Source organism: Macaca fascicularis, chromosome 12, assembly GCF_037993035.2.
Source record: "Macaca fascicularis isolate 582-1 chromosome 12, T2T-MFA8v1.1".
NCBI classification, from domain to species: domain Eukaryota; kingdom Metazoa; phylum Chordata; class Mammalia; order Primates; family Cercopithecidae; genus Macaca; species Macaca fascicularis.
In genome coordinates, this window is record NC_088386.1 from 129,299,011 (window position 1) to 129,319,383 (window position 20,373).

The following is a 20,373-nucleotide window of genomic DNA, read 5'->3' on the forward strand; positions in this document are numbered from 1 at the left end:
GCGCTGGCCCGGCAGCATGGCGGCGGCGGCGGGCGCCCCTCCGCCGGGTCCGCAGCAACCGCCTCCGCCGCCGCCGCCCGAGGAGTCGTCCGACAGCGAGCCCGAGGCGGAGCCCGGCTCCCCACAGAAGCTCATCCGCAAGGTGTCCACGTCGGGCCAGATCCGACAGAAGGTGAGCTCGCGGCGCGGCGGCCCGGGCGCGCGCCCCTCACGCCGCGGCAGCCCCAGCCGAGGCCCGTGGCCCTGCCCGAGCGGCCGCCCAGGCCCGGCCCGGCCCGGCCTGGGGTCCCGCGGGCGTCCCCGCCTCGGTCTAGCGTGACCCGCCGCTGTAACGGGCCGGCGCCCCGGGCGGAGCGCGCGGCCCCCGACGGACGGCGGGCGGCGGCGGGGCCGGGCGGGGGGCGCGCAGGTGGGCGCTCCCGGGGGCCGCGTGCTGGGCGGGGGGCGCGCGACGAGTTGGGCCGCGAGGACCCGGAGGAAACTGAGGCCTAGATGCAGGGGACTGCGCTCGTGCCACCGAGCGGGTCCCACGCGGGGGCTCCCGGCTGCGCCCCGCGGGCGTGCGCGGTCCCCAAACCCCAGTTCTGCACATTTCTCAGGAGCGGTCGGGTGATGTCCCGCGAGTGCCCTGCAGACTTCCCTGTGGTGCCCTCAGAAGTCCGCTCGGACCCGGGTGCGAGGGATCACCCCTTCACCCCTTCATCACAAAAGGGAAGGAAGGGATGCGCGTTCAGTGACCGTCTCTCTCAGCAAAGCCGGGACCGCGCACCCGCTTGGCACCCAACTCTCCACTGAGAACTCCGAACGCTAAATATTAGATAAAGACGCACGTCCTTTTTGCAGGAGGAAAGTTGGACCGTTTGTTTTCCCGTTGTGCTTCCTATTGAAAACTGCTTACGGTTTTTGCTCCAGGTGAGCCCGCCCGGTTAGAACACTGCTTCCTCAGGCAGGTGGCTGGACAGGTGGCCGTGAGGAGGCTGAGTCCCTGGGGCAGCGCTGGCAGTTCCGGTTGGCACGGACATTCTCCTCCTGCTGCAGTGCGCTTTTCCACAGGGGCGGGTTAGGTTCAGCCGGTCCCTTCACCGTGGGAGCCTTCTCTTCTGTCAGCCTAGGATACCTGCGATGGGGGAACCTGAAGTCCTAACATGTTACAAACAGGTTTGTTGTGAAGTGCTCCAGTTATTCAGCAAATAGGTACGGAACACCTGCTTTGTTCCGGGTGTAACAGTAACAGTAGTAATAATAATGATAGCAATAGCAAATAACAATTCTTTAATACCGTCTATGTGCCAGGCAATTTCTTGGGTTAGCTTTACAGCACTTGACGTGGTTAGTTTATTAGTACTGGTGAGAACCCAGTGAGCTGGATGCTATCATCTCCGCCTTTTGGAATTGGAATAGAAGTAGGGTCGAGGTTAAATGACTTGTCCAGAGTGTCACAGGTCGTAAATGTGGATCTGGATTGGAACCATGGTCAAGACCTTAAGATGGAAGGTAGTTTCTACACCTAGGGGTTCTCAGTCTAGTGGGGAGATGGACACCTGGGCACCTGACATGACAACATTTTAAGTGCTGTGGAAACTCGGGGCAGAGACTGCCCTGGGGAGGCAGGAGAGGTTTTCTTTAAGGTGGGATCTTGAGGGATAAGGAATTCGCCAGGCTAAGTGGGTAAGAAATGGCTTTCTACATATTTGAACGTTGTGTCTAGAGCTTTAGGCACAACTGTGAAATGATCAGAAGTTGGGCCAGAGGTGGATCACGTTGATTAGACTTAGAGGTTGGAAGGGTTAGTTAAGGCTGAATTTCGAGGGGCTGGTCCTTTGAGGGGTTTGCTTTTTGGCCGTGGGCAAGAGGTGGCCACAGAGGGTTGTTCAAAGCATGAGGGTGATGGACCAGATGTGCTTTTGGGAAGATCTCCACATAGCCCTAAATGGTGCTGATAGGACTTGCTTTCTTCTGTTGCCCAGGCAAGGTGCTGACCAGTGTGGGGTAGATCATGTGATTTAAAAGGTTGATTAAGAACAAGATTGTGTTGAGAGAGATTTGATTCCTGAGAGATTCCAGTGTTCAGAATTTTGTTGGTTAAGAGGTGTTTTTGCTTTCCTTCTTTTTTCTCCTAAAACAATAGCTGCTATACCAGCTGTTCTGGTTGAGGAGGAGTGATGGGTAGACTGTTAAAAATACACCCCGAGGACTTAGAGTTTCTGAATACAGTCACATCTGCTGTACAGATAGCTTAAGGCTGATTTTTCTTCTGAGTTGTTAAGAGATTGTCAGAATGTGGGAATGCGAGGTTGACTGTATGTAATAGCTCTATTTTTTTTTTTTCCAGCAGATAAGCCATTCACAAAATTCTTCTGGTATCTATGGTACATAATAGAAATATCAAAAATGGTATGGGGTAGCAGTCTGAGTCTAAAAAGAAAAACAGAACTCACCTTAAGTATTTAGAGCAGAAGGAATGTGACGTAGGGGAGTGGTCACACAGGTGGTGGGAGTACTGAGAATGCAGGCTGCAGTGAGGCAAGCCGGAGATGAGGCAACAAGCAGGAAACCGCTGCCACCCCTAAGCTGGAGGGTGAAGGAAGGAGATGGCATTTCAGACTTCAGGGACAGCTGTCACCCACCAAAAAGTGGGGTCACAAGGGGTCCACCTGGCAGTGGCTGGAGGCTTGCAAGGGCACAGCTGCTGCTACAGATGTACTGTTCCCCTTCTGCCTGGGAACCCTGTCCTGGCTGGGGTCACCTCCTCCACAACTTGGACTGGAGCAGAAGGACAAAGAATGGATCTGAGGACAAGCTGGCCCAGGACCAGAACTGTATGTATGTCAGGCTTTTAAAATATTAGTCTAGTGCAAGTCAGAGCTGTCTTAATGAAGAGAAAAACAAAGAGAATGTCTTAGGGCAGTGCTCCTCAAATTTTAATGTGCAGATTCATCCCCTAGGGATCTTGTTAAAATGATGATTATGGTTGAGTAGGTCTAGGGTGGGTGGGGCCTTAGAATGTGCATTTCTTTTTATTTTCTTTTTTCTTTTTGAGACAAAGTCTTACTTTGTCACCCAGGCTGGAGTGCAGTGGTGCGATCTCAGCTGCTGCAACCTTTGCCTCCAGGGCTCAAGTGATTTTCCTGCCTCAGCCTCCCAAGTAGCTGGGACTACAGGCAAATGCCACCATGCCTGGCTAATTTTTGTATTTTGTTGTAGAGATGGAGTTTCGCCATATTCCCCATCCTGGTCTCAAACTCCCGAGCTCAAGTAATACACCCACCTCAGCCTCCCAAAGTGCTGGGATTATAAGCTTGAGCCAACGCACCTGGCAGAATGTGCATTTCTAACAAGCTCCCAGAAGATGCTGATGCTGCTGGTCCATGGACCACACTTTGAAATATAAGACCTTATGGCACACATGTAAAAAGAAGCCTCTCCAAACTTCAAATAATTCTTCAGGTTATAGATCTTTAGCATATTGAAAATTTGATCTGTGCAGATTTGTGATGGCCATTTGTCAGTTTAGTGTTTCATGCATGTGTGATTTTTTAATATATTCGAGCTCTATAGAGTTGAAGCTGTCCCCAGCAAAGACATTACTTCATTTGTATTTCCTGACCACAGTATACAGTAATGACTTTGTAGAACTGCACAGCTAGAATGGAAAGAAAGAAAATGGAGCTAACACATCAACCAGCACATTCCCCAGTGCATTATAAGGTATTTTGAAATTTCGGTAAAGAACCGTGTAATTCTGCGAAGCTATCAGTTAAAAGAGTTTAATTTATTTGAAAGTTTCTAAAAAGTTAACATTTTTTTGGATATGAGCATGAAAGTGCTTGGATTCCTGATTTTAAATTTAGACAAAGCATTTTTTCCATTATGAAATGAAGACTAGTAAAAATTAGGTGAAAGGTTTAAGTTGTAAAAATCTTAAAAAAATACACCCCAGTTTTATGAGATATAATTCACATGGGATACAGTTCACTCATTTAAAGCATATAGTTCAGGGGTTGTCAGTATATTTGCTGTTGTGCAACCATCACCACAGTCAATTTTAGAACATTTTCATCACCCCATTTCCTCTGAACTCCCTCAACCATAGGCAACCAGAATCTACTTTCTGTCTCTGTGTTCGCCAATTCTGGTCATTTTATAAAAATGGAATCATACAATATGTGTTCTGGCTTCTTTCACTTAGCATGATATTTTCAAGGTTCATCCATGTCATAGCATGTATCGGTACTTCATTTCTTCTTTTTGTTACTGGGTAGTATTCTATTATACAGATACACTGCATTTTATTTATCCATTTATCAGTTGATGGACATTTGAGTTATTTCTACTTTTTGGCTATTCTGGATAATGCTGCTATGAACATTCATGTACATGTTTTTGTGTGGACGTTGGTTTTCGTTTATCTTGGCTATATACCTAGGAGTGGAAGTGCTGGGCCATATGGTAATACTACCGGACTATTTTCCAAAGCTACCATACCATTTTACATTCCCACCAGCTGTGTATGAGGAGGGTTCCAATTTTTCCACATCTTTGGCAGTACCTGTTATTATCTCTCTTTTGATAATAGCCATCCTAGTAGGTATGAAGTAATGTAGAAGGTTTTTAATACCATTTTATTGTTGGATTTCAGAGTCTAAACTTTGGTGTCAGATAAAGTTGCTTCAGACCCTGTGCTTCTAGTTAAGCATGCGATTGTGGACAGGGCATCTAAACCTCCCTTAAGACTCGGTTTCCTCATCTGTAAACATGGAAAATGTTAGATCTTAGGTTGGTTGTAGTGACAGTAAATGTTAACTGTGTGTTCCTGAGCCTCAGTTTCCATGTCTGTAAAATAGAAATAATGGTTGTCATATCCGTAAAATAGGAATGGGGATGTTAACTCATAGAATTAAATGGGATAATCTGTGTAGAACACCTAACATAGTGGCCGATGTATAGTAAGTGATCACTAAATGGTTGCTTTTGATTATTTTTTGTCTTTCTGATTGTTCTTTTTTTATCCCAGATAGGAATCATTTCCCTGACTCCATTTTTCTTCAGCTCAAGCTGGTCTGAGTCTCCATCTCTGGGCTCCAGAAGAGCAAATACAAACAAATCTGGCTGAAAATTAGCAAAGACCATTTTTTAAAGAAATTGTTAATTTATTGAGTACTAGTGGGAATATCATGGCTAGGTATTATATTTTTTATTTCACTGGTTCAGTTTAACAGCAAATATTTGAGATCTTAACATTGTTAATTGTTGTGCGAGGCATTAGGGGTATCTTATTGAGTAACAACAGCAACAAAAATTTTTAGAGATGATAGTCTAGAAGACATTAATAAAACAATTGCACGGTTAATATAAAGTTGTGATGGGGACCGGTGCTGATGAGGAGAGAGCCAGAATACTTTGAGAGGACATCATAGGTAAATTTGACCTGATATCAGGGAGGTCTGGGAGGGCTTCTTGAGGCAGTGACTGGCTGGGCTCTGAAAGGTGAGTAGGGAGCAGTGACTTCTGCTTCTGGCAGTGGTGGGCTGAGTAACTGAGGAGCCAGTCTGCCAAGCACAGTCTGCTAATGAGATGATGCTGAATTTCTGGACTAGGATCTGGGGAGGCTGAAGGTCTGTGGAAGTGAGTGTGGTATTTGTGGCTGCTTTTGACCTTGGAATCTATAGTGGCATCTGTAGTGGGTTTGGCATCTTTTCCAAATTTGGTCCACCTGGAACTTCAGGGTGTAGGTATAATAAGATATTAGTTAAATATCTTTTAAAAATATTTTCTTTCTTTTTTTTTTTTTGAGATGGGGTCTTGCTTGGTTGTCCAGGGTGGAGTGCAGCGGCATACTGCAGTCTCTAACAGGGCTCAGGCAATCCTGCCTCAGCCACCTGAGTAGCTGGGACTCCAGATGCGTTCCATGATGCCTGGCTAATTTAAAAACAAATTTTTGTGGAGACGGGGGTCTCACTATGTTGCCCATGCTTGGGGTCTCAAACTCCTGTGCTCAAGCAATCCTCCCCCTTTGCCGTCCCAAAGTGCTAGAATTACAGCTACTGTGCCTGGCCAAAAATTTTTGTTTTGAAATGGGGTCTTGCTGTATTCCCCAGTCTGGTCTCAAACTCCTGGGCTCAAGTGATCCTCCTGCTTCAGGCTTCTGAGTAGCTGGGAGTGTAGGCTCAAGCCACTGTGCCTGGCTAATTAAATATTTTGAGAGTAAATCATCGTGAACTTAGGAGAAACTCTAAATCCAGTGTTGGTGTCTTTATAAGAGAAAGGGGAGGGAGATTTGACAGAAAGACATAAAGAGAAAAAGGTTATGGGAAAACAGAGCCTGAGATTAGAGTTCTGTTGATGCAAACCAAGGAATGCCTGGGGCCACTAGAAGCTGGAAGAGATAACAGATGGAATCTCCCCTAGAGCCTTCAGAGGGAGTGCGGCCCTTCTGATCCCTTGATCTCGGACTTCCAGCCCCCAGAGCAGTGAGACAGTCAAGTTTTGTTTTGTTTTGTTTTCAAGTTTTGTTTTAAGCCTTGAAGTTTTGTGGCAGCCCTAGGGCAGCCCTGGGGAACGAACACTGGGCCATGAACAAAACAAACATGAGGCTGAGCCCTGTGATACTGTCCGAGTGCCTTAACACGGCTGAGGCACCAGGTTCTGCCAAAGGGCAACAGTCCTGGGTGACACCCTCCCCTCACAATTTGGATTGGGATCGCAAGAAGCCACTTCCAAGGAATGCGCATGAGCCAGAAGTAAGACTTTGGAAGGACTGCAGCCCTGCTTCACATCACCTCAGTCCTCTGAAATTAAAGTAATCCCAGTGTACTAGTGTCTCCAGATTCCCAACAGAAACAAACTTTAATCCTCTCTAGAGGGAGATAACATCAATGGAGGCCTCTAATGACTTTCACAAGTCTGTTTGTAAATTCATTATTGTGCATACAATAAAAAAAATAGACACCCAGGGAGGCAAAGGCACTTGAGTTAAAACCAGTAGAAACAACAGACTATAGACAGATCAGCAGGGCTTCCAGATACCAGACACAGACTTTACAACAACTATGCTTCTTGTGTTTAAGGAGATACAAGATCAGATTGAGAGTTTTGGCAGAGAACTAGAAACTATAAAGAACCAAATGAAAATTCTAGTCCACACTGGCATGGCTCACACCTATAATCTCAGCACTTCCGGATTGAGGCAGGTGGATCATTTGAGGTCACGAGTTTGAGACCAGCCTGGCCCACATGGCAAGATCCCGCCTCTACTAAAGATAAAATTTTTTTTTTTTTTTTTGGAGACTGAGTCTCACTCTTGTTACCTAGGCTGTAGTGCAGTGGCACGATCTCGGCTCACTGCAACCTTTGCCTCCCGGCTTCAAGCAATTCTCCTGCCTCAGCCTCCCAAGTAGCTGTGATTACAGGTGCCCATCACCACGCCCAGCTAATTTTTTGGTATTTTTAGTAGAGACGGAGTCCCATCATGTTGGCTGAGTTGGTCTCGAACTCCGGACCTCAGGTGATCTGCCCACCTCTGCTTCCCAAAGTGCTGGGATTACAGGTGTGAGCCACTGCACCCAGCCAATAAAAGAAAATTCTAAAATTGAAAAACATAATAATCAAAATTAACCAAAAAAAGAGCACATTAGACCCAGGCTGAAAAAATTGTGTGACCCAGAAAATAGCTCAGAAGAAAATACCCACAAGGAAGCCTGGAGACATAAAAAATGGAAAAAATTGGAGAGGGTAGGAGACAGATACAGTAACAAGGTCTTACTTGTGTTTAATTGTCGCAAGAGAGGAGAGGTGAGAGAAAATTGAGGAGACACAATATTTGAAAAGATAATGTGGCCAGCTGCGGTGGCTCACGCCTGTAATCCCAGCAGTTTGGGATGCTGAGGTGGGCGGATCGCTTGAGATCAGGAGTTCAAGACCAGCCTGGCCAACATGGTGAAACCCTGTGTCTACTAAAAGTATTAAAATTAGCCGGGCATGGTAGCAGATGCCTGTAATCCCAGCTACTTGGGGGGCTGAGGCAGGAGAATCGCTTGAACCCGGAAAGCAGACGTTGCAGTGAGCTGAGACCACGCCATTGCACTAAAGCCTGGGTGACAAGAGCGAAACTCTGTCTTAAATTAAAAAAAAAAAAAAGAAAGAAAAGATAATACCTGAGAATTTCCTGCAACAAATAACAGGAACCATTCACAGATTCGATAGCCATATGAACTGAAAGAACCATATCTAATCAATTCCTGATACACCCCCGTGCTCTGCATAATGATGTTTCCATATGATGGTCCACATGGACAAAGGTGATCCCACAAGATTATAATGGAGCTGAAAAATTGCTATTGTCTAGTGACGTGGTAGCCGTTACAATGTTGTAGGGCAATGAATTACCTATGCGTTTGTGGTGGTGCTGGTGTAAACAGACCTACTGCACTGCAAGTGGTAGGAAAGTATAGCACATACAATTATATATAGTACATAATAATTGATAATGATAATAAACAACTTTGTTACTGGTTTATATATTTACTATTTACGCTTTCTGTTATTTTAGAGTATATTCCTTCTACTTATAGAAAAAAGAAAAGCAAATTGTAAAACTGCCTCAGGCAGGTCCTTCAGGAGGTATCCAGAAGAAGGCCTTGTTATCATAGGAGGTGACAGCTCCATGTGTGTCATTGTCCCTGAAGACCTTCCACTGGAGACGGAAGACAATAATATTGATGATCCTGACTCTCTGTAGGTCTAGGCTAATGTGTGTGTGTGTTTCTTAGTTTTTAACAAAAATATTTAAGAAATAAAATAATTAAAAAAATTAAAATAGAAAAAAGTTATAGAATAAGGATATAAAGAAAATACTTTTGTACAGGTGTACAATGTGTGTGTGTTTCAAGCTAAATGTTACTAGAAAAGAGTCAAAAAATTAAAAGTTTATAAAGTAAAAATGTTACAGTAAGCTAAGGTTAATTTGTTATTGAAGAAAGTCTTTAAAAAAATAAATGTAGTGTAGCCTAAGTGTACAGTGTTTATAAAGCATACAGTATTGGTTAGTAGTGTCCTAGGCCATCACATTCACTCACCAGTCACTCACACACTCATCCAGAGCAACTTCCAGCCCTGCAAGCTCCAGTTACGGTAAGTAGCCTATACGGGTGTACCATTCTAAAAATCTTTTATGACATATTTTTACAGTACCTTTTCTTTTCTTTTTTTTTTTTTTTTGAGATGGAGTCTCGCTCTGTAGCCCAGGCTGGAGTGCAGTGGCCGGATCTCAGCTCACTGCAAGCTCCGCCTCCCGGGTTCACGCCATTCTCCGGCCTCAGCCTCCCGAGTAGCTGGGACTACAGGCGCTGCCACCTCGCCCGGCTATTTTTTGTATTTCTTAGTAGAGATGGGGTTTCACCGTGTTAGCCAGGATGGTCTCGATCTCCTGACCTCGTGATCTGCCCATCTCGGCCTCCCAAAGTGCTGGGATTACAGGCTTGAGCCACCGCGCCCGGCCTACAGTACCTTTTCTATGTTTAGTTATATTTAGATACACAAATATTTGCTATTGAGTTATAGTTGCCTACAGTGTCAGCACAATCATGTGCTATACTGGTTTGTAGTCCAGGAGCAATAGGCCACCTAATATGCCATACAGATTAGATGTGTGCCGTCTAGATTTGTGAAAGTACACTCTATGATGTTCACATAGGATGAAAAATACTACATTTCTCAGAATAGATCCTCATTGTTAAGCGACCGGTGACTGTAAGCACTGTTGAAAACCATAGATGAAGAGAAAGAGAGAAAGGCGGAGGTTGCAGTGAGTCGAGATCACACCACTGCACTCCAGCCTGGGCAACAGAGCAAGACTTCGCTTCTAGAAACAAAAACCAAACAAAAAAAGAGTGACAGCTGTGTTCTTAACAGAAACAATGAAAACCAAAAGTCTATTGAAATTTAAGTGCTCAGAGAAACTGTGAACCCAGAATTCTGTGTGCAGCAAAAATGTCCTTCAGAAAATACAGTTGAAATAAAGGCACTTTCATATAAACAAAAACAATGTTTTTGCCAGCACACCCACACTAAGGGAAACATTAAGTGTTTTTTGTTTGTTTTGGCTAAAGGAAAATGAGCTCAAGTTAAATGTTAGAGTTGTAGGAAGGAATGGAGACTTAAAAAGGGTTTCTATGTGGAAAAGACCAAATGATTATTAACTATAAAAATTATGCCTTTGGGTTTAAAATATATATAATTAAAATACATGACAACAGTGTCATGTAGGCTAGAAAGGAGGCAAATGGAGTAGAACTTTTCTAAGGTCTTTGCATTTCCAGGAAGAAGAACAAAGATCCAATTATATTAGACAAGTCAGGGTTGCATGTTGTATGTAGTCTGCGTGGTGGCCACCAAAATTGTGATAGTGTGTGATATCTAAGCTAAACAAGAAAAATAGAATCAGGGATTCTAAATCTGACAGAAGGCAAGAAAGGAGAGAAAACACTGAACAATTGGGACAAACAGAAAGCAAATAGTAAGTTAGTAGACTGAAATCCCAGTGTATCAGTAATCACATTAAATGTAAGTGGGTTTAAATGCTCCAGTTAAAATACAGAGGTTGTGAGATGGGATACAAAAGAAAATCCTGACTAGGCTATTTGAAAGAGATACATTTAAAATATAAGGATATTAAAAGATTGAAAGTAAAAGAATAGGAAAAGATACTATGCAAACACTAACCAAAAGAAACTTGGTGTAGCTATTTTAGTATCAAAGTAGATTATAAGGGAAAAATTACGAGTAGAGATAAAGATATACTGATAAATGAGAAAAAGTTCATTTTGGATATAATAATTTAAAATGTGAAAGTAATAATTTCAAAATAAAAGAAAAATTAATTGTAAGGGAAACAAGTTCATAATCATTGTGAGATATTTTAACACACCTGTCTTACATGCTATGCATCAAGTAGACAAAGAAATTTGTAAAAATGTAGAATTGAACAACACAAGTACTAATTTTTTTTTTTTTTTTTAGAAACGGAGTTTCACTCTGTTGCCCAGACTGGGGTGCAATGGCACAGTCTCTGCTCACTGCAACCTCCACCTCCCAGGTTCAAGTGATTCCCCTGCCTCAGCCTCCCGACTAGCTGGGACTACAGGTGTGTATCACCATGCCTGGCTAATTTTTGTATTTTTAGTAGAGACGGGGGTCTCACCATCTTGGTCAGGCTGGTCTCGAACTCCTGACCTCAGGTGATCCACCTGCCTCGGCCTCCCAAAGTGTTGGGATTACAGGCGTGAGCCACTGCACCTGCCACAAGTACTAAACTTGACCTAATGGAAATATGTAGAACACTGTACCTAACAATTGTAGAATCTAAGTTTTTTTCCAATACACAGGCACATTTGTCAAAATTCACTATCTGCTGGCCATAACGCAAGTCTCAAAAACTTTCAAAGAGTTGAAATTGTGTAGAGTATGTTCTCTGACAACAACAGCATTAAGCCAGGTTCAATAAAAAGAATGTCTCAATATATTTGGAAATTTTAGATATCTATTTCTAAGTAACTTATGAGTCACAGAAAGCTTAAATATTTTCGGTTGAACAATAGCAAATACGTGTATGTAAAATGGGGTACAGCTGAAGTCATGTTTAGAGGGAAATTTATAGCTTAGAATACATATGTTAGAAAAGAAGACATGCTGAAAATCAGGTAGTTAGAATAGCAACACATTAAGCTCAAAGGAAATAGAGTATTTTTTTAAAAGGATTTATGAAAGAATGAGGAGGAGGAGGTTGCTGATCAAAGAGGTATGCAAAGGCCCTGTGGCAAGAGGGAGCTTGGGGAAATCCTGGGGCTGAAAGAAGGCTATGGTGGTTAGGGCTGGTAAGCATCAGGAGCCCTTGGTTGGGACATGACACTGGAGAGGGTTGGAGGCTGTGTTAGGGAGCTCTGCCTTTTTTCTCCCAGAGTAGTGGGATGCTATTGCTTTAAGATTTTAGGAAGGAGCATGACCTAATCGGATCGTGGTTGAAAAGATGGCTCTAGCTGTGCTGCGGTTGACTGAGTGGATGCTGGCTGACCCAATGCAGTGACAGATGCTGGCAGCCTGGGCCTGGCCTTGTGGCTGTGGCAATGGGGGAAGTAGCTGGATTTGAGAGATGCTGAGGAGGTGACATTGTGAGAACTCAGTGATGGTTTGGTGTGGGTGTTGGGGGAGAGAATATTTGTGATTCCTGTGATGAGCTGGATAATGGAACTCCTCTCTGATTTAATGAGCTGTGGTTGAGGACAGCTTTGGGGATTTTGCTGTTACCTAGCTCCGCTGCTTGCTGTCCTGGAACCTCTTATTCTCCACTACCCCAATTTTGCCAATGAGCGACATAGATTCAGCAGTTAGGTGGCCTGCTGGTGTGCCATGAAGCCATATAGGTCTCACTGAACCCAGATAGGGCCTTCTTTGTCCCTTCCTCCCCAGCCCCCAGTCATGCAGCTGCAGTGAGGATGGTTCATCTGAGCCTGAGAGTGAGGACAGTGTGATGGGGTCAGGACCCGATCGGATGCTGGGGCCATTGGCTTTTGGAGGTGGGCAGAGGAGAAGGAGGAGGACTAGTCAAAAAAGGAAGGACTGTCAGGGGAGGAGAAAGAGGAAGGGGGTGCAGAGAAGCCCCAGAACCAGTATGGTTTACCCCTAAATACCTCAGTGTATGTCCCCACAAAACGAGGATATTTTCATATATAACAGTACCATTATACCTGAAAAAAATTTTTAACATTTAATATCCAGATCATTTTCAAATTTCCCCAATTTAACCAGAAATGTGATTTGTGACCTTTCTTTTGGGAACCAGGTACTCATCAAGTTTTATGCATTATATTTGGTGGTTGTTATCTCTTTAGTTTGTTAAATTAGAATAGCTTCCACTGTCCTCTCTTCCCGTTCCCTACCTGCCTATGACATCAGGTTTTTCAAGAGACAAGGGCAGTTGTCTTGTATTAATGACTTTTTTTTTTTTGAGACAGAGTTTCAGTGTGTGGCCCAGGCTGGAATGTAGTGGTGTGATCTCAGCTCACTGCAACCTCCGCCTCTCTAGTTCAAATGATTCTCCTGCCTCAGCTTCCCAAGCAGCTGGGATTACAGGCACCTGCCACCACGCCCGGCTAATTTTTGTATTTTTAGTAGAGACGGGGGTTTCACCGTGTTGGCCAGGCTGGTCTCGAACTCCTGACCTCAAATGATCCACCTGCCTTGGCCTCCCAAAGAGTTGGGATTACAGGCGTGAGCCACCGCTCCCATCTGTATTAATGACTTTTAATGGCAGAAACCTCCATTACTTTTGCACCAACCTAATAATCTTTCTGGATTTTTCTGATTGTTTTCCCATCATTCTTTTACAATGTTATTTTATCTTCTATATTTCCTATAAAGTAGAAGTGAGCAGTTTCAGAGACTCACTTCTATATTTCGGTTGACATTTTGGGCACGTCCCTAAATATGGAACGCTGTGTGCTCTGTACTGCATCCCACTTGGAGGAGGGCGTGTCCTCCTAGGCTGTCCCCCTCTGCTGTGTCGTTGCTTGGTTTATAGGAGATTTCTAGGTCTTTTCTTCCTTCCTTCTTTTTTTTTTTTTTTTTAATAAAAATGGGATCTCCCTACGTTAAGCCAGTCTGGTCTTGAACTCCTGACCTAAAGTGAGCCTCCTGCCTTGGCTCATGCCTGTAATCCCAAAAGGCCTCCCTGGGATTACAGGCATGAGCCACCTTGCCCGACCAGATCTTTTCGTTGGAGATGTGATTCCCCCTTTACAATTAGGAAGTAATAGGTGATTCCTGGGCACTGTGCAGATATCCTTTACCCCAAATGGTTTCCACATTCGTACACAATACAGGACTTGCCTGAATCAATTTTATTGTGAGAGTTTGTGAAATGGAGATTCCCGCCTCCCCCATTCTGTCATTTATTCCACGTTTATCTGTTGGTGTTGTTCTATAAAGATATTTTCTTGGGGCTGGACATGGTGGCTCATGCCTATAATCTCAGCACTTTGGGAGGCCGAGGCGGGGGGATCACTTGAGGTCAGGAGTTTGAGACCAGCCTGGCCAATATGTAAAACCCCATCTCTACTAAAAATACAAAAAAAGTAGCTGGCCGTGGTGGCGGGTGCCTATAATCCCAGTTACTCCAGAGGCCGAGGCAGGAGAATGGCATGAACCCAGGAGGTGGAGGTTGCAGTGAGCCGAGATAGCAGCACTGCGCTCCAGGCTGGGTGACAGAGCGAGACTCTGTCAAAAAAGTGAAAATAAAAATATATTTTCTCACTTCAACTGGGTTAAAGGCCACAGTTCCTCCAAAAAAGGGAGGGCAATTGCTGGATTCTTTCTGTATATTTACCAGTGTTCAAGGTAAGGATTTGGTAAATAGTCATCCCCAGTAGAGGCAAATGTTTCTCTCCCCGCAACCCTAAACCCCCACACCCACCCCGAGTATCACTATATGGATTCATGGCAATTTTTATTCAGTGTTTTACAGTCAGTTACAGTCATTCTTTTTGATGCTCAAATTATCCTAATTTTCCTAGCAACACACCTTCATCTGGCTCTTTGGTCTTTGAAGGCTTGCTTGCTATGTTGCGATCTGTTTGTGTCTTCTGGATGGAGTCCTGGAGCTGGAGTTTCAGGTAGAAGGGACAGTGTGTGTCCTGCGGCCGCGGCGGCCAGCCCACGGCGTGCATTGCTGCCCATTTCCTGCCAGTCCTGGGAGGAGAGTGCCTAGGAGTTTCACGATTTCAAGCTGGCAGGTCTTTGTTTTCCTTTTTTGGATTGGCTTAGGTTTAAGGTTGTCCCAGCCTCATCAAATGAGTTGGGTAGCTTTCTGTGAGAAAGGCTTTTGTCTCTGCCTCTCATATTGCATCTCCATTTATTTTATTTTTTGGGGGAAGGTTCTTATCTGTGGTTTAGACCATCTGTCTCCTTACCACTCTGTCCATCTCGGTATTTTTCCCTTGCCACTGTATCCATCAGCATTCTGGGAGCCTCTCAGTTTTGTCTTTTTGCCACCTATGACATTTTCTGTAATGTACATTTTTCCCTTTGACTCCTTCCAGTTGGATTTTAATTTTTCCATAGCTTGATTGTTTTCAGTTTTTTTTAAATCTTGGTCAACATCTTAGCTTGTTGTCTTTTAATTTAATCCTGTTCTCATTTTGGTGCTCCCTGTCCTTTAAAAACATTTTAATTTTAACTTTTTAAATAAAGGGCGTGTCTTCCTGCATCTTACTAATGACAAGAGTCGCATCTTTTCTAAAATGGTCTTCCATTTTCTGCAATCATTCATTTCAGGTTTGTGCATGTACTTTCTGGCATGTTTTTCCATCAGCCTCCCCACTCCCCCTTTCTGTTTAGATTTAGTGTTCCTTGAATGGTGTTTGCCAGGCTGTGGGTTCGAATTGCTGTTTGCTGGGCACAGTCTGGGGCTGGCCATGGGTTGATCGGCCACGGGCCCAGGCTGTGTCTCTGCTGCTCTGGACGGGCTCTCACCTCACCTTGAATTCCTGTGCAGTGGCCCCATTCTCCGTCTCCATGTGTGTTCCTGAGTAGTGGGTGTTTGTTGATGACCTGCTGCCCACTCTGCTGGCTCTGCTCTTCTGTGTCTGAGGGTGAAGGGTGTCTGCCTCCCTCTCCCCTGCAGGAAAGACTGGACTCTCATCCCCCGATGAATGGTGCTTTGTCCTTAGAGAATGATGGAAGAGGGACACTCTTTCTTTTTCTTTTAAACCTGCTATTTTAGCCATTTTAACAGGTACAGTTAAGTGCCATTAAGTTTGGGAACTTTTGTATCCCCTACATGGAAATCCCTTCTCCATCGTGAGTCACTCCTCATTTCCCCCTCCTCCCAGCCCCTGACAAGCACTAATCTGCTTTCCATCTCCATGGATTTGCCTATTCTGGGTATTTCATTTATTATTTATTTACTTTTTAGATAGAGTCTTGCTCTTTCACTCAGGTTGGAGTGCAGTGGCTCAACGTCAGCTTACTGCAATCTCTGCCTCCCAGGTTCAAGTGATCCTCTCACCTCAGCCTCCCGAGTGGCTGGGGTTACAGGTGCGCTCCACCATGCCTGGCTAATTTTTGTATTTTTAGTACAGAGGGGGTTCCACCATGTTGTGGCCAGCCTGGTCTTCCAATTCCTGACCTCGAGTGATCTGAGCGCCCTGGCCTCCCAAAGTGCCGGGATTACATGCATGAGCCACCGTGCCTGGCCACTGAGCACTGTGTTTTCAAGGCTTATTTATGTTGTACTTTTCAGAACTTCCTTTCTGTTTTTGAGTGAATAATACTATGTTCTGTGAATGCACCACATTTTGTTTGCTCATTCATCGGTTGACAGATATTTGGGTTGCTTCTACCTTTTGACTATTGTGAATAGAGCTGCTATGAACATTCATGTACAAATTATTATTTAAATGCCTGTTTTCATTTATTTATTTATTTATTTATTTATTTAATTTTTGAGACAGGGTCTCTGCAACCCAGGCTGGAGTGCAGTGGTGCAGTCATGGCTCACTGCAGCCTCCACATCTTGGGCTCAAGCAGTCCTCCCACCTCAGCTTCCCAAGTAGCTGTGACTACAGATGTGTGCCACCATGCCTGGCCAATTTTTAGATTTTTTTGTAGAGAAGAGGTCTTACTATGTTGTGCAGGTTGGTCTTGAACACGGGCTCAAGTGGTCTTCTTGCGTCGGCCTCCCAGAGTGCTGAGATTACAGGTGTGAGCCACTGCACCCAGCTGACCTGTTTTCATTTCTTTTGGGTACATACATGTGAGTTAAATTGCTGGATAATTCTGTGTTTATCTTGTTGAGGAGCTGCCAAACCGTTTTCCACAATGGCTGCACCATTGTAAGTTTCCTCCAGCAGTGTAGGAGAGTTCCCATGTTTCCACACTTGCCAACACTTGTTACTTTCCGCTTATTGTAATATAACGTTATAATATTTAATAATGTAAGAATATTGTATTATTAATCGGTTCCTCAGTGACTAACAGTGTTGAGCATCTTTTCATGTGTTTGTTGACCATTTGTATATATTTTTTGAAGAAATATCTATTCAGATCCGTTGCCCATTTTCCAATCGGGTTGTCTTCTTGTTGTTGAATTGTAAGAGTTTTTTTTAATATATTTTGAGTACTAGACCCTGATTAGATACATGATTTGCAAATATTTTCTCTGTGAGTTGTGTTTTCACTCTCTTGATAGTGTCCTTTGAGGCACAAAAGTTTTGAATTTTGATGAAGTCCGATTTTTTTCTTTTGTTGCTTGTGCTTTTGGTGTTATACTTAAGAAACCATCGCCTAATCCAGAGTCAAGATTTATACCTGTGTTCTTTCACGAGTTTTGTAGTTTCAGCTATTATTAATATATTTAGTCTTTGATCCATTTTGAGTTATTTTTTGTGTGTGGTGTGAGGTCAGGTTCCAACTTCATTCTTCCTGTGTGGATGTGCAGTTGCTCCAGCACCATCTGTTGAAGAGGAGTGCTCTCCAGCTGGAGTCTGCCTCCCCAGCTGTGCAAACAGCCCTGCAGTATTGAAAAACAGCCACAGAGCTTCTCAGGAGTACTTGGTAATCTCAATGGAGTTCATAAAGTGATTCTTAATAGAATTATTCTTATGGATGGTTATGAGACATTTACATATTTAAAGGGTTTAAAAGGAAGTATCTGCATTTCAGAATTTTTACTGCCATGGAACTCGTCTACATTTTATTTTGTTTTGTTTTATTTTTTTGAGACAGGGTCTCACTGTCACCCAGGCAGGAGTGCAATGGTATGATCTCTGCTCACTGCAGCCTCTACGTCCCGAGCTCAAGTGATCCTCCCACTCAGCCTCCTGAGTAGGTGGGACCATAGGCATGCACCACCACACCTAGGTAATTTTTGTATTTTTTTGTAGAGATGGGTTCTTGCTCTGTTGCCTAGGCTGTCCTCGAATTCCTGGGCTCAAGCAATCCGCCCGCCTCAGCCTCCCAAAGTGCTAGGATTACAGGCGTGAGCTACGGCGCCCAGCCTCTTCTACGTTTTAGATTTGAGAATATGGACTTGATTCAGTTCTTTTTATAGTTTGGTAAACTTGAAATAACACTCATCTCATTAAATCCAGTCTCATTTGACATTCTCTGTATTTGAACTCTGATAAAAATGGACACTATAGTACTCAGAGGCTGGGCAGAAAGGAAGTCTGAGAAGTTGTTCTCTATCTCCTTTCTCTCTGTGTGGTTGCTGAACATTTCTATGTACTTCAGGAGGGCAAGCAGAACCAGGTTTGTCAAGAATTGAGGCATGAGTCTATTTTTTTTAGTTTTTATTTTTTTCTTACATTTAAGGGCGATCTGACAAATGAGGCGTGAGTCTAATGCCAAAGTGTATTTTTATTGTCCAATAGTCACATTGTCTGTGTTTTTATATCTGACTAGTGTTTTGAATAAGTGGGAATTTTGCTGTTTATAGAAACTCCTTGGTAGTTAACTGCAGCTTCTTTGTCCTCTGGCAGCAGAAATGGGTATAACCATTTGGGAAAGTGACTTAGTGAGTGAGTGAATAACTCCGAGAGACTCTTGGTCCAGAATTCTAACACTAGGACTCTATCCTGAGAAAATAATCTTAAATATGAAGCTCATGAACAACATGTTTATTGTACCATTAAATATAAAAAGTTGCAAACCACCCCAGTGTCCAAGTCCAGCTTGGGACAAACTCCACCAGAACACTCCAGTGTAATGACTCAGTGAGTTAATGATAATAGCTGATAAAATGGGTACTGTGGGCGAGTCCCGTGCTGTGCTCTGTGCGCGTGCTATGCCACTTCACCTTCACAACTTCATGGCGGCTGCACCAGGTCACAAAGCCGGAAAGTGGCCGTGTGCGAGGCTCTCCGTCCCTGAAGCCGCCAGCCAGGTAATTGAGGAGGGCAGCAACAGGGACGGTACTGTGTGATGTTGGAGAAATAAAGAGGCAAAGCTGTGTTTACAGAATGCGTTTCAGCAGTGTGTAAAACACTGGGAATAAGGTGGAATAGGAAATAACACGGAGGAAGTTTCTCATGATATTGCACGTCGGGTTAGGTGGTGGGATTTGCATTATTTTTATGTTTACATCTGCTTGCCTGCAGATTCTAAAATGAGCATGTATTATTTTATACCAAAGGAAACAAAAAGGCATAACATGCTTCCCTTCAGTGGAAGACTCCTAATGGTAAGAGGGGCTGTGTCACGATGTGGTGATGATTCAGGATGGAGAAGTGGCTGCCCTCAGCCTTATCTGGAATGTCCTAAAACAACTGAAACAGTACTGTTGGATCAAAACAGATTGAATTTCAGGAGTCAAATATACAAAAGGTCATGCTTGTGAAAATACAGGATTTAAGTTTCATAATATCCTAATAAATGGGTACATTATATGGAACAACTTAATTATGTTCCCCTTTGTTTAAACTTTAAACTCCTGTGTTGAAATTAAATCTACACTTACCAAAGCGGCGAGCTCAAGGTCTTGATATAAATAGGATGTATTTTAGCTTGAAATATAAACTGTTTGATGCGTGCAACATTATCCGTTCTTTAGATATGTTCATAATGATATTAGCATCCCTAAACATTTGAATAAATAAAAAATAGCATATAAAGGAATAACACAAAGCAAAAGTAGATCTAGTTGCAGCATATTGTTGTTTGGAAAAGCAAGTTATTAAATAATTCGTATATCATATAACTCCCCTTTATGTTTTTTAGTTTAATTTTTTTTTGACACAGGGTTTTTTCTGTTTATTTTCCAGCTCTGTCACCCAGGCTGGAGTGCAGTGGTGTGATCTCGGCTCACTGCAACCTCCGCCTCCCGGGTTCAAGCAATTCTCCTGCCTCAGCCTCCTGAGTAGCTGGGATTACAGGTCTCTGCCACGACACCTGGCTAGTTTTTGTATTTTTAGCAGAGACGGGATTTCACCATGTTGACCAGGCTGGTTACGAACTCCTGACCTCAAGTGTTCCACCCGCCTTAGACTCCCAAAGTGCTGGGATTACAGGCGTGAGCCACTGCACCTGGCCTTGACACAGGGTCTCGCCCTGTCACCCAGGCTGGAGTGCAGTGGTGCCATCATTGCTCACTGCAGCCTTGGACTCTTGGGCTCAGGTGATTTTCCTGTCTTGGCCTCCCCAGAGGCTGGGACTACATGTGTGTGCCACCATGCCCAACTAATTTTTAAATTTTTTGTAGAGATGGCATCTCACCGTGTTGCCCAGGCTGGTCTTGAACTCCTGGGCACAAGTGATTTGCCCACCTCTTTCTCCCAAAGTGCTGAGATTACAGGTGTGAGCCATAGCACCTGGCAATTTTATTTT

General features: G+C 43.9%; 1 protein-coding gene across 28 annotated transcripts in view; it reads left to right on the forward strand.

The window, feature by feature from the left end:
- Nucleotides 1-20,373, forward strand: part of DGKD (diacylglycerol kinase delta) — a 119,797-nt gene continuing 99,424 nt past the window's right edge. For 14 of the 28 annotated variants that reach the window (XR_012421575.1, XR_012421578.1, XR_012421576.1 and 11 more), the window contains exon 1: nt 2,516-2,819. Coding sequence is in view for 10 of the 28 variants with exons in the window: in XM_065526267.2 (XP_065382339.1) it covers nt 2,592-2,819 (228 nt within the window). In the remaining 18 variants the exon portion in view is untranslated. Of the gene's footprint in view, nt 173-425; nt 1,159-2,515; nt 2,820-20,373 lie in introns of those variants that run through there. The other 14 variants (XR_012421577.1, XR_012421579.1, XR_012421587.1 and 11 more) reach the window with 3 other exon arrangements.